Source organism: Zingiber officinale, chromosome 1A, assembly GCF_018446385.1.
Source record: "Zingiber officinale cultivar Zhangliang chromosome 1A, Zo_v1.1, whole genome shotgun sequence".
Lineage (NCBI taxonomy): Eukaryota > Viridiplantae > Streptophyta > Magnoliopsida > Zingiberales > Zingiberaceae > Zingiber > Zingiber officinale.
Window position 1 is genome coordinate 102,862,926 of NC_055987.1, and position 12,779 is coordinate 102,875,704.

The 12,779-nt window shown below is 34.9% G+C and overlaps 1 protein-coding gene across 4 annotated transcripts; it reads right to left on the bottom strand.

The window, feature by feature from the left end:
- Positions 1-5,885: 5,885 nt before the first annotated feature.
- Positions 5,886-12,006, bottom strand: LOC122027877 (pentatricopeptide repeat-containing protein At2g35130-like). 4 transcript variants are annotated; one of them, XM_042586895.1, is made up of 8 exons: positions 11,885-12,006; positions 11,003-11,196; positions 8,416-8,648; positions 7,792-8,041; positions 7,473-7,618; positions 7,180-7,385; positions 6,964-7,088; positions 5,886-6,503 (listed from the first exon to the last, which is right to left on the bottom strand). In XM_042586895.1, exons 1-8 carry the CDS (start codon positions 11,923-11,925, stop codon positions 5,920-5,922), a joined length of 1,779 nt encoding a protein of 592 aa, XP_042442829.1. In that variant the 5' UTR covers positions 11,926-12,006; the 3' UTR covers positions 5,886-5,919. The 4 variants fall into 4 exon arrangements, with proteins under 4 accessions (XP_042442829.1, XP_042442843.1, XP_042442837.1 ...); XM_042586909.1 differs by lacking the exon at positions 11,885-12,006 and having other exon boundaries at positions 8,416-9,436; XM_042586903.1 differs by lacking the exon at positions 11,885-12,006 and having other exon boundaries at positions 10,956-11,196.
- Between the last annotated feature and the right edge of the window lie 773 nt (positions 12,007-12,779).

Consider the following 12,779-nt stretch of genomic DNA (forward strand, 5'->3'; position numbering starts at 1 on the left):
AGATTCAAAGAAATGTCAAGTTGGGATGTTGACATTTTCTTGGGAGAAAAAGGGGCAACTTAGGATTAATTTTAGTTTAGCAATTAATTATGGATATTTAAATAGATAATCTAAGTATATTATTTATGCTAAATTTCTATGCTTTGTTTTCCCATCATATGACATGATATCATAATTTGTATTCATAATTGTTATGAAAAATAAAAATACCTTGTCATGTCATACATAGATCATGTATCTATAGTAAGTTTTTCTTTTAAAAATACTCATATTGATATATGCCATAAATCATCATGCATTACTTTAAATTCTTGTAATTAAGGATAATGGCATTAGTCAATAAGTGACATTATAGGTGGATGATCAATTTTTAAAATGCCTAGATAGATAGGCATGAACCCTTAGATTATGGAAAACTAATATATAGCTCACAAAGACCATAAGTTGACTTGTATGTGTTTTAGTACACATTAGATACAAATGAGATACTAAGAGAATGAACAAAACTCAAGATGGTGATTTAGTGTATGTTTTTGAGTTTTAATTTCATCGAAACAAATAGTTTATGTGTTATCCAATTATTGGGAAAGCTAATATACAATACATGTGCATTTAGCCCAAAGAATATGGTTGGAAATTGATTTTGAAAACCATTTCAAAATGTTTTTCGAAAAATTTGGTTAAGGCTATCTTTTGATAGGATTACCATTATATAGTTAAACACAAACTAGAGCAAAACATTAAAGTTTTCAATGATTTCAAGTTTTATGTCAATCTTTGAAAAATAAGATGTATTTTCTTAGAAATTATTTTTTCTTAATAGTATATGACTTAAATAATGTCTATGTAAAATTTTATATTTTTTTGAAAATTGTAAAATTATTTAGGTAGTTCTGAAATTTGACCAAAATTAAAGCTGATTTCAGAAAAATTAGAAACTCAATCGATCGATCGATCGATCGATTAGGGGGTTCAATCGATCAGTTGATCAATTAAATGGAGGTTTCTGTGAGCAATGCTTACAGAATTGATTGGTCGATCGATTCAACCCTGCCTTGATCGATCAGTTGATTGATTCAAGTGCATTTCCGCAAACAAAAGCTCGCAGAATCAATCAGTTGATCGATCGAATCCCAACTTCAATCAATTGGAAAAGTTAATTTTTTGCTGAAATAGTCTAATTTCAGTCCATTAAGCCTCATTTAGTCGTGTTAACCATTCTTAACCCTATGAAACTCATTTATGAACATTTAAGGATCGTTTTCTTGATGAAAACAAGAATAGAATGGTTAAGGAGACTAATTTAAAGTTTAGGATGAGGTTTGCATTTAATATTGATTCTTAAACCTCAAAACTTTAAATTTTAGATTTCCTAAAGTTTAAGGAACTCCAAGTCATTGTTGATGCAATAACGGAAGATTGAAGCATGTTTTGAGGGCGAGCTGCTTCTTAAAGACATGATTTAAATTTATTTCCAAACAATGATGAGTGTATGCTCTAGGATGAGTATTTGGGCACAATGAAGGGTATGAGATCTTCATAGTGAGGTTGTGAATAACTCTTAAGGGGGAGAGTTTTTGATGTGTGCCAAGGCGGAGAATATAGGGTTTAAGTTAGGAAATTCTCCATGTTCACAGGGGAAGATTGTGAAACCCTTATGTAAAGGGGGAGAATGAAGAAAATCCTCATTTATGCTTAGGCATGAAGAAGAAGTTAAGGCTATAGGATTAACCTAACTTAAACGTATTGTCAAACATCAAAAAGGGAAAGATTGTTAATGCAACATCTTCTGGGTCAAGGTTAACCAGTTTGACTAAGCTTGAGTTGGCTCAAGCTTGAGTCTTGATGTTTGATTTTTAATATTTGACAATATATGAAGAATGCTAGTGCAATTGTTCATATGGAGATTGATGGTCAAAGTCTGATCAGAAAAGTCAAGTAGGTCAAGGTTGATCGAATTCTTGATTGAAAGTCCTAACTAGAGGTTGGACAAGGGTAAGTCCAATAGGAAGGTTGGCAGAAGATGAAAATCTAGGTGGGTCGGTGTTGACCAGACACTTGGTGTGGAAGTCCTGATGAGTGAATTCAGGTAGTGGGAAAATCCTAGTGAGAGAAGCTAGGTGATGGGCAAAATCCTGGTAAGTGAAGCCAGGTGAAAGCCCTAGTGAGTAAAGCTAGGCAGAGGAAAATCTTGGTGAGTGAAGTCAGGTGAAAGTCCTGGTAAGTGAAGCCAGATGGAAGTCCTGGTGAGTAAAGCCAGGCATGTAGAAATCTAGGTGAGTCAAGGTTAACCAGACATCTGGTGTTTGGAAGTCTAAGTGGGTCATGGTGGACCGAACACTTGACATGAGACGGTAAGTCCAATTGGATCAAGGTTGACCGGACACTTGGCATAGGGAGAAAGGTCTAAAAGGGTCAAAGGATTGACCAAACACTTGGTGACGAAGTTCCAGCAGGTCAAGGTTGACTAGATGCTAGGCATGAAGGAGTTTTAATAGGTCACAGTTGACTGGATGTTGAGATTTAGAACCCTAGATTTGAGTTAGTCAAGTTAGGGTTAGTTAATCAATTAGCCGATCGATTGAACCAGAGCCTAATTGATCGATTGGGAGAGTTTTGTGAGCAATGATAGCCAAATCGATCAGCTAATCGATTGAGGTTACACCAACTGATCAATTGGAGGTCATTTGTGAAAGAGCACAGTGTGCTCCCCAATCGATCAGCCGATTGATTTGGCTACTCCAATCGATCAGGCGATCGATTGGGGTATAAATAAACCAAGCCGCTTATGAGCTATTCGAAACTCGATTCGATAAAAGCTCATTTGAGTTCGTTTAATGAAGCTCGTTAAGATAAACAAACCAAGCACAAGTTTCACAATACTCGGCTTGTTAGCTAGTGAACATGTTCGTTAGTAAGTTCATGAATCAACTTTTAAATGAAAAAATAATAGTTTTGATATTGAATTTATAGATTTTATACTCTACATATACACAAATATATTAAATTTATTTATTAGAATAACATTATAAATTTTAATAAGGATATTATATTTTTCTGTAAATATATAATTTAGTTTTTAATAAATATTTAAATTTATAATTTATGTTTATTAAGTGTGTTTAGGCTTGATAAAACTCGAATAAGCTCGTGAGCTATGAATATATTCGTTAAATAAAGTTCCAGCTCGGCTCAATTATAAACGAGTCAAACTCAAACATTCAAGAGTTCGGCTCGGCTCGGCTCAATTACACCCCTAGAGATCGATTGGGGCTAGATTTCTCATAGTAAAAAGAGGAAAGCCGGAATCAATTGATCAATCGATTTTGGGGACTTTTGTGGCATCACAGAAGCATTCTGGATTGATTAGCTAATCAATCCAACTGCTTCCAATCGATCAGCCAATCGATTGGGAGATGACTATTGTGCAAGTTGCAAGGTTTGGATGCCTGGGATTGCGTAGATCTAACGTAGCAATCGATTAGGAACTCTAGAACTGCAGATATAAAGGCGACGGCGAGGTTCAAACAAAATAACGCTTACACGATTTCATCTCCGCTATTGTTCACCGAACTTCGAGCTTGGAAGATAAGTGTTGTTGCACTTTCCAACTAGTCCAGAGGCATATTCATCAACAAGAGATCAAGCAAGAAAAGATTTTCCATTTGTATTCTTGTATTTACTTCTTGTTTCGAGTTGTATCTTGTTGTTGAGTTGTACGAGGTTTCTCGACCTCCGGATTATTCCGAGAAATATTGAGGTGGATACCAAATAAATCCTTTCATTAGAATTGGGAGCTTACTTGAAGTTTATCCTCTGTAAAATCAACATCTACAAAAACAAGCGAGTAAGCGAGACGAGCTATTCACCCCCTCTAGCTCTGGAGTGTCCCAACAGGTATGACATGTAGAATTGTGTTCTCGGTAACACTCATGTATTAAAGGGTGATAGACTTAGCTTGTAGTAATGTCCACATCATGAATTTGAGATTAAGGAAATGCAGTAATTCCCTATGCATCGGCAGTAGGAAGTTTTATGTATGCTTAAGTATGTACGCGTCTACATCATGAATACATTATGGGGATGTTTGGTAGATATTTAAGTAATCCTAGACCAAAGCATTAGAAAGTTGTAAAGAGGGTTATGTAGTATTTGCAAAGAACGAATGATTATATGCTCATATATTAGAGATCAGCCATCTAGAGATCATTAGATATTTGGACTCTGATTTGCTGGATGCTTAGATAGTAGGAGGTTCACCTCAAATTATGTCATCTGCATTATATATCTATATTATATATATATATATATATATATATATATATATATATATATATATATATATATATATATATATATATATATATATATATATATATATATATATATATTAAACAGCCCACTGGCTTTATAAAAACCATCCATTATGATATACGATAGAAAACACATATAAACCAATAACAAGGACTGCTAGCCGGCTAGGATTAAAATTATGATAATAAAAGATGCATAATTATATTCCAAGAATAACAGTAATTTGTCGAAATTTAAATACATTGATATAAAGTTTCTGGCGGTTAAAGAAAGAGTTTAAAATGGTCAAATTATGATAGATCATATAAAGACAGATTCCATATTAAAGGATCCTCTCATTAAAGGCTTGTCACCTAAGGTGTTTTATCAGTATGTGTTGAGTATGAGAGTTTTTCCTTTTGATGAGTGCCTATTATGTAGGAACCTGTATTTTAATGTGATGTTCTATATTAATAAAAAAAAAAAAAAGACAACCCAATGCACGAAACTCCCGCCATGCGGGGTCCCGGGGAAGGATCCATTGTACATAGCCTTACCCTGCTTTTTTACAAGAGGTTGTTTCTAGGATTCGAACTCGTGACCTTTTGATCACATGACAATAACTTTATCGTTGCGCCAAGTCTTCCCTTCATGTTCTATATTAATAAACATATATATTTTTGACTTATTGTACGTACTAAAGTTTTATATGTGTATATGACTTTGACTCTCTGAACATATGGATATCATGATTCACTATTATGATTTTACATATCGTTTTGTAAATATGATGTGAGGCTCTATTTGCTATTACGGTTTTGCATATGATTTTGTAAATATGATTTGGATCCGATTTGATTCATAATGAGAACTTATTGAGAATGAATATTTGTAGATCATATTTCTATCATTCTTATAGTACAAATCCATATTTAATCTATATCATTAATGATATTAATACTATGATTACTCTTGAGTCTTATTATAATTATAATAACTCTACTTCCCCGAGGCCATGGTGCTGCGGTACGACATTCAAGTTGTCACCCAGGCACCCGCGGTTCAAACCTCAACTGCGACGTATTTGCAGGAATTTTTCCTCCAAATAGAGGGCGTAACCAAAGGATACTGGTATCCAAAGATAGCTAACGAGGTTAACTAAAATTATCTTTTTTTATATATATTAATTGAATTGAATTAATAGACCAGAATATGTAAATGGGTATCTGACCTATAAAATTTTGGCACGTAGATTCTGAGATGCATCGTATGGTATTTTGCTTTCAAGTAGCGCTGCTTCCTGATGCAGATGAGACGCCCAAGCAAACAACTTAACGAAAGTCACGGAGACCGCTGCTGTGTTGGCATAGGAAGGTTGACTTCCATATTTTACCTCTTAGGAAAACAAGAAAGTTGACTTCCACATTCTGATTGGGGACCAAAATTTCAACTCAGAATGACATTTTAAACCTTATTTTTTTTCTCAATTAAAAATATTCCATGATCATGTCCTGTGAGATTCTTCTATTTTTCCCCCTAGCTACTTGCTTCTTTTGTAGGAAACATGGCATAGACAAGCAGCTACTGATAAATTATATAATTTGAATCTGCACTCGAATAAATTATTCATGCAGCAAATGTATTTCTTGTTTCCTTATGCATTGATCTAATTACAGTGGTAATCTGTTCGATCTGCTCATCCGTAGCACAAGAGGCAAGCAGCACTTTCGCAGTTCCTCCATCTGGATAACAACCAGCATCTATCATCTCTTCAAAAATCTCCAAGCATTTCCTGTACTGTTTCTTTCGCGCATAAGCGCTCATCTTCGAAGTCCAAGTCACTACATCAGCTTTCAACCCTTTGCTCGCTAGGGAATGAAACACATCTTCCATTCTGCTAAAAAAACCTGCACGACCAAAAAAGTTAATCAAGATGTTGTAAGTGCTGATGTCCCCTTCATATGGACCCTTCTCCATTCCCATTAAGACTTCTTCCATCTTCTCGAACCGACCGGCCCTTCCGTAGGCGTTAAGCATGGAGTTGAGTGCGAAGGTGTCCAGCTCAAGCCCGGATTTATGCATCTGGTTCATGACTGCTTCACATTTTGGAATGTTTCCTGCTCTTGAGTAGGCAGAAAGGAGCAGCATGTGTGATTTCATGGTTGGTGTCATGCCCTGCTGTTTTAGCTCTTCAAATGCGGCCTCTGCATCTGTATGGAAGTAATGGTGATGGTCATGACCTCCATTAACGCCATCAGCACAAAATTTGAACATGGTAAACCCTTTTTCTGCAACTTATCTAATTAAAACATTGAAATCCATAGAGTTTCTCTCGAGGAACTTTGTCAAAGCCAAATGCCATTGAAAATATAAGAAATAGAAGAAGACAACGAAGAAGAAGAAGAAGAAGAAAAGGTCAAAAAGGATGTAAGTTTGATAGATACAGCTGATCATGTACTCACAAAATGACTCCCATCTCAGAAATATTCCCTGATCTAATAGCAAAAGAAGAACCAACAGTTGCTCATTATGATATGGGAGAGCTAAAATGGATGAAGATACTCTGATGGATGAATAAACTTGTCTTACTAGACTACATATTCTAAGTTCTAAACTATATACTCTAACAGAGGCAGTGAAAAAAAATTGAGAAAGGTTGAGCTATCTTACCTTCATGAAGGCCAGCTCTTCCAAATGCATCAACCAAAATGTTGTATGAAGCTCTATCTGGTTCACATCCCATGTGTTGCATTAGCGAGAAGATCTCGTATGAACCAAATGGAAAACCTGCACGACTTTTGGATTGGAAAATCATAGCTTCTAAAACTCCAAAATGGTTAGCCAGAGTTTGAGAGAGAATCTATCATCTTTTGGTTGTGAGCTTACTTATAAACTTCCATGAGAGCATTGTATGCATAAACATCGGGTTCATGTCCAGCCTCCTGTAGCTCTTCAAATATCTCTTCAGCCTTCTCGCACATTCCATCTCTCGCAAATGCATTTATCAAAGCAGTATATGTACATATATTTGGCTTGCACTTTTCAGTTTTCATTTCATTGAATATCTTTAGGGCCATAGCAGATTGATTAGCCTTCAATACATTGAAAGTAACAACAAAGCAATAAATGAATTATGGATTTGAATGCATCATATTAACAAATTTAGGAGAAAAAGTTACCTTCCCGTATAGATTAATCATCATTGTGTATGTGTCTGTTGATGGTTTGCACCGATCACTTTTCATCCTTTGAAAGATTTCAACAGCCTTTCTAGTGTCCCTCTCCTTTAACAACCCATTTATGTATGCATTATATACCACAGCACCTAATCAAAATGGATGATCTATCTGCATAAACTTATGATTTAATAGTTTTCAGAAGATTATTGAATAACATGAGAGTATTGAATAATGTAGCTTGATTTTAATACGACAAACCACTACATAGAGACAACAAAGAGCATTCATGTGAAAGGTGCATCATAAGGAAGAAAGGTACTTGGATGTGTGCCATTTTGTCTCATTTCTGTAAGGATAGCCTCACACTTCTTGTAAAACCCACATCTGGAGTAAGCACCCAACAGAAGAGCATAAGTATCCTCAGTTGGGATGCATTGACCTTCAAGTAGATCTGTGTAAATCGACTCTGCCTTCCTATACTGTCTCTTCTGGCTGTACGAGTCTATAAGCAAGTTGAAGCATATGACATCAGGGCGGAAAGAGCTCTTGTATAGTATCCACTCACAAACCTACAGAACATTCCTCAATTTATGGAAATCATAGAACGCTAAAGAATTTGCATGTTATCTGGTTAGACAGGACTCGTGGAAGAAGCAAATACAGCATAAAGTCATAAATTGAGAAAAAAAATCTCAAGAACAAGCAACATAGTTTACAATATAAAATGTAACTACTAAAATATTTTTCCATGACCCAACATGCTGTCAATAAAAGTAGAAAAACATCTATTCATTGTTTATAGACATTTGATCTAGAATAACCACAATTCAAAGAGCTTGTCAAGTTGATAATGTAACAAAGGAATGTGATGTGTCTTGATCCAACATTATTTTACAGGTGAATGTAAGTGTTAAAAACAAAAACAGTGGAAGATGATGCTTACAGATATAATAGGATCCCATTGCTTGTTGAGACGAAGTTGAACTGACACATTAATAAGATCATCCCACACATTGTGAGTGGCAGGGAGAGTGTCAAGTGCAGCCCATACTTTGGCAGCATCAGGTTCCTTCTGTACAAATTCTAGAATCTGCTGAGCCATGGGGCTTAGGACAGGGAAAACTCCATCTACAAACCCAGATCCATACTTCCAACCCCGTCCCCTTAGTGAACCACCTAATAAAGAATAAGAATGACGTAAAACAAGTCATTAGAATAAAGTCAACAAATTTGAAATGTGGTGATGTTTACTTAAACTAAACTTGTTAAGGACAAAATGATCAAGTTAAGCCATTCTTAGGTAGCACGTGAAATAGAACACTTTTTATGAACTAGTGTGTCCATTCCGGCAAAATCAAATAGTAAATAATTTGATTGACTAAAATTAGTTAACTTTTTGTGAGACGAAGCAATGATCAATGTTAATTTTGAATGTCCCAAAGGTGGTAAAATTTGTAGGCCTGAAGTTTTTTAGGACTAATTTTATAACACAGTCTAACTGAAAGAACATGTAATTTGATTGACAAAACATTGGAAAATTGCACATCTGACTCATTAATACTTTACTGCTACTTAAGATAAAATGATTCAAAGATAAAACTTACAGGTAAACCTGTCATAATCCTTCAATCAAGATAGCAATACGAAAGTTTAGTTATGAAAGGTAACTAAATCTATGCTAGTCCAGAAAGCAAATGAGAATATATAAAAAGGATAGAAGACTAAAATATATGCCGAGTAGTATCTGATACTGAATACATGAAGAATCAATTTTCCACTATAACATATGGTCTTTGTGCATTCTGCAGGCACTCTCAATGATCAATTGCCTAAGTTTCCTGCCAACTTATTTGTCTTGGCACAGAGGTTGAGTTGGCTATTTCTCTCCTTCAGACAGTACCAAAACCAAGATTTGATGAGGGAGAAGAAATTTATTTTAGATGCTTCCCTCCATGGAGTATCATCTGAGAAATATAAAGGGGCAACATTCATCCCAGATCAGAAGATTGAAATGCAACCCTATAAATACCAACCAATGCAGGGAAAGAACATTCCACAAATAGATGATATGTAGATTAACAACAGAGATATAGATGAGATAAATAACACTAACCATTTCATACACTTAAAAAAACAACAACTGCATTCAGCTTATTCTTCGATGTAAGCCAGAAAAAAATTTAGTTTTCAGCGCTGACAAGTATTGCAGAAATAGTATTATCTTGATTAATTTCTGTTGTTTGTCTATGATAGTTGGAAAATATTTTCTCATCCCTTCCCATGTCATCCCATGTTCCTTTGATTTGATAAGAAACCCATTTGATTCAAGCAGAAACCAACCAGCTTCAGTGATGCAGTGATGATTTGGGAAGAGTGCAATGATTTGGATCAATTGGCCACTATTTGTGTAGGGGGCAATGGCAACTTCTGGACTGTTTGCCTTGTCAAACTTGGTCCAAATTGAAGATCTCATCCACAATTGCCTCCAGACAAGTATCAATATTAGGAATTGCTTGCTCTAAACTAACCATGAAGAACCAAATTAATCAACTGATACTTGTTCTTCTATGACCTTAACAAAATTGCACAACTACTTCCTAACCTCAAAGAATGCACATGAATGTTTGGTTCCACTAGATCCTTACCATAAACTGTTCATACTTCGTTTAGTTATGCCATAAAATCCCTAATTACAGTGCATCAATTATGTCTAGAACATAATTCTTCACAAGGTATATATTATACCAACAAACATATATGCATTGTCATCAAAACAAAAACTACGCTAAAGGTGTTCCTCAGCTTTCATGGAATAATATTCAACTATTTGCTATAGCTTTGCTGATTTGCTACTGCTTCAACGCAACTTGGAAAACATGGATGACAAAAATTAATGTAGGAGATTACAATGTCACTCCCCAATTTGTTCCTCCATGCCATCACAAACTTTAGCAGCTAAGACAACAATCTTCACACTTTGTTGTTCTATTGGATACTAGTTGGAAGGAGTGTAACAGATGCAAATTTGTCGATCTCTCATTGACAACCTTGGAATAATGTTCACTTGAAGCTGAGGTGTAGACATCTAGACCTCCCAGATACAGAATGTATCCTTTCCTTATCAGGTCTATTCATCAGCAGGGGTTTCTGAATCTGAGGGAAAGTGAGGCAACCTTCACAGTATAATCACTGGCAGGGATTTTTATCTATCAAATACAACTTTTCTTCATAATCCCTCTCCAAATGTTTGAACAATAGTGGGAGGAATTGAACATGTTTATAAATCATATCAGACTTCCTACGAATTTGTCTTCTTTTGATAATTTTTCCATCCTCCCTTGTATAAATTTTCCCCAACAGCTTCTCAAAAAATGAGGGTTTCTCACTTTGCCATATCAAAAAAATACGATAGAAAACTATGTTTAAATGAAGGTGTATAAGAAATATAACTACTCTGGTATGCAATTAGAAAATGACATATACCAAAATCTGATAAACTTCTGTTTGACTTCTGAAACGTATTGCCCTACCCCTTTTCCTGGACAATTTTTTGGGGTTAGAGATTCTCCATTTCCCACGTTTGTCAAGAAAAACATCCTCACTAATTTCTGCCCCATCAGAAATGTTTGGATGCTTACATCCTTGTCTCTGAGTTTTGTTGAGGCCAACTATTTTGAATCTTGATTTTGCAAACGGACTGTATGGAATACCCTCAATGGTAAACCTACAAATAGACAGCATTTAGAAAAAAAAAAACACATTTCAAAACATCTTTTCTCGTGAGAAATGGAGGGTCAAAGACCGAGAAGAGATAGATGGCTTACAAGCATACATAAAGGAAGTATAAAATGTACAAGAATACTACTCTTATCACAAGCATTACATAGGTTCCACTAGATAGTAAAGAATATCCTTTTAAGGAGTAAAAAAATTACATAAAGGACCCATTTTGATACCAAAGTCTAAACATCATGCAGAACATATTAGAATCTCTAAGCCATCTCATGAATCCCAAAACTTTGCAAGCAAGGAATGGTGGCACCGCTGGTTAAGATAGCCACTCCAAAATCCAAAGGGAAAAGTAACAAAAAGAAAAGGATTGATTGCAAGAGACAACTTTTCTTGTTCAATTTAAGGTTGCGTTGCTCTTCCAAATTCACAAAACATAAAATAAAAAAAAAACGAATGTCGAGGATTCTGCATATAAGAGACTGATAGAGGCGTATTACATTAGAGCAGTACACATTTGACGCCCTCAAATCCCAATGTCTATAGACCTACCGATCTTTCTCACGGCGGTTCTGCTCTACGAAGAGATAGAACGATGCATTGGGAACAAGAGGGACAAGAGTTTCAAGCAGTAACAACAATATGAGAGGAGAAGAGAAGGAGAAAGAGAGGGATTTGGGTACCGGAGCAGGGAGAAGGAGGTGGTCGGCGTGGTGGAAGCCATGGCGCAGCAACCAAGCGAAGCGGAATCTCAGTCACGGGACTCCGTTGCTTCGAGATATGGATTAGAGATGACGTAATAGATAACAGACACATGAACCCAAGTTCATCCAACTTTTATAATATTTATTTTATTTATTTATTTTACGAAATTTCACCATTCTAAAAACAGTTTGTTTTTCTTGTTGAACTATGGCTCTAAATAAATTAATTTTTCTAATTTAACAGACACATGAACCCAAGTATTCGTGAATAAATGTTATATTTAATTTAATAAAAATTTATTTATATTCATTTAATATACATAAAATTAATTAAATAAATAAATTTAAATAATTCGTTAAACTAATAAAATAAACTTAAACATATTCAGTTCGTTAACGTTTATGAACAATGTTTATGAACCATATTCATTATTAAAACTCTTTTCAATATACTAAATAAATAATAAAATAAATAAATAAATAGGTTTAAATTATTAAACTCAATAATTAATCAAACAACTAAAAGTTTCAAACAATCAAACAAACTTGAATTGAGAGCTCGATAACATCTAAATAAACCATACTCAAGCTAAACTTGAATTGAGAGCTCGATAACATCTAAATAAACCATACTCAAGCTAAGCTTAAATTGAGAGTTCGATAACATCTAAATGAACCAAACTCAAGTCAAGCTTCAAACAAGCTCAAACTCATAAAAAATAAACTAAATCAAGCTTGAATAATCATTTCAAAAGTTTGGTTCATTTTAAACTCGGCTCGATTACTTTATCAAACAAGCTTGAACACATCAAAGCTTGGCTCGACTCATCTCATTTATAGCCCTATATTGAACCACGTAGATAAATTTTTAAAA

Bases quoted from the DNA above. Each gene is read 5' to 3' on its own strand.
- LOC122027877 (XM_042586895.1), bottom strand. From the start codon at position 11,925: ATGGCTTCCACCACGCCGACCACCTCCTTCTCCCTGCTCCG. The intron at 8,042-8,415 runs GTAAGCATCATC...AATGTTCTGTAG, and splicing joins AATGGGATCCTATTATATCT to GTTTGTGAGTGGATACTATA. The intron at 7,089-7,179 runs GTAAGCTCACAA...CCAATCCAAAAG, and splicing joins GCTCTCATGGAAGTTTATAA to TCGTGCAGGTTTTCCATTTG.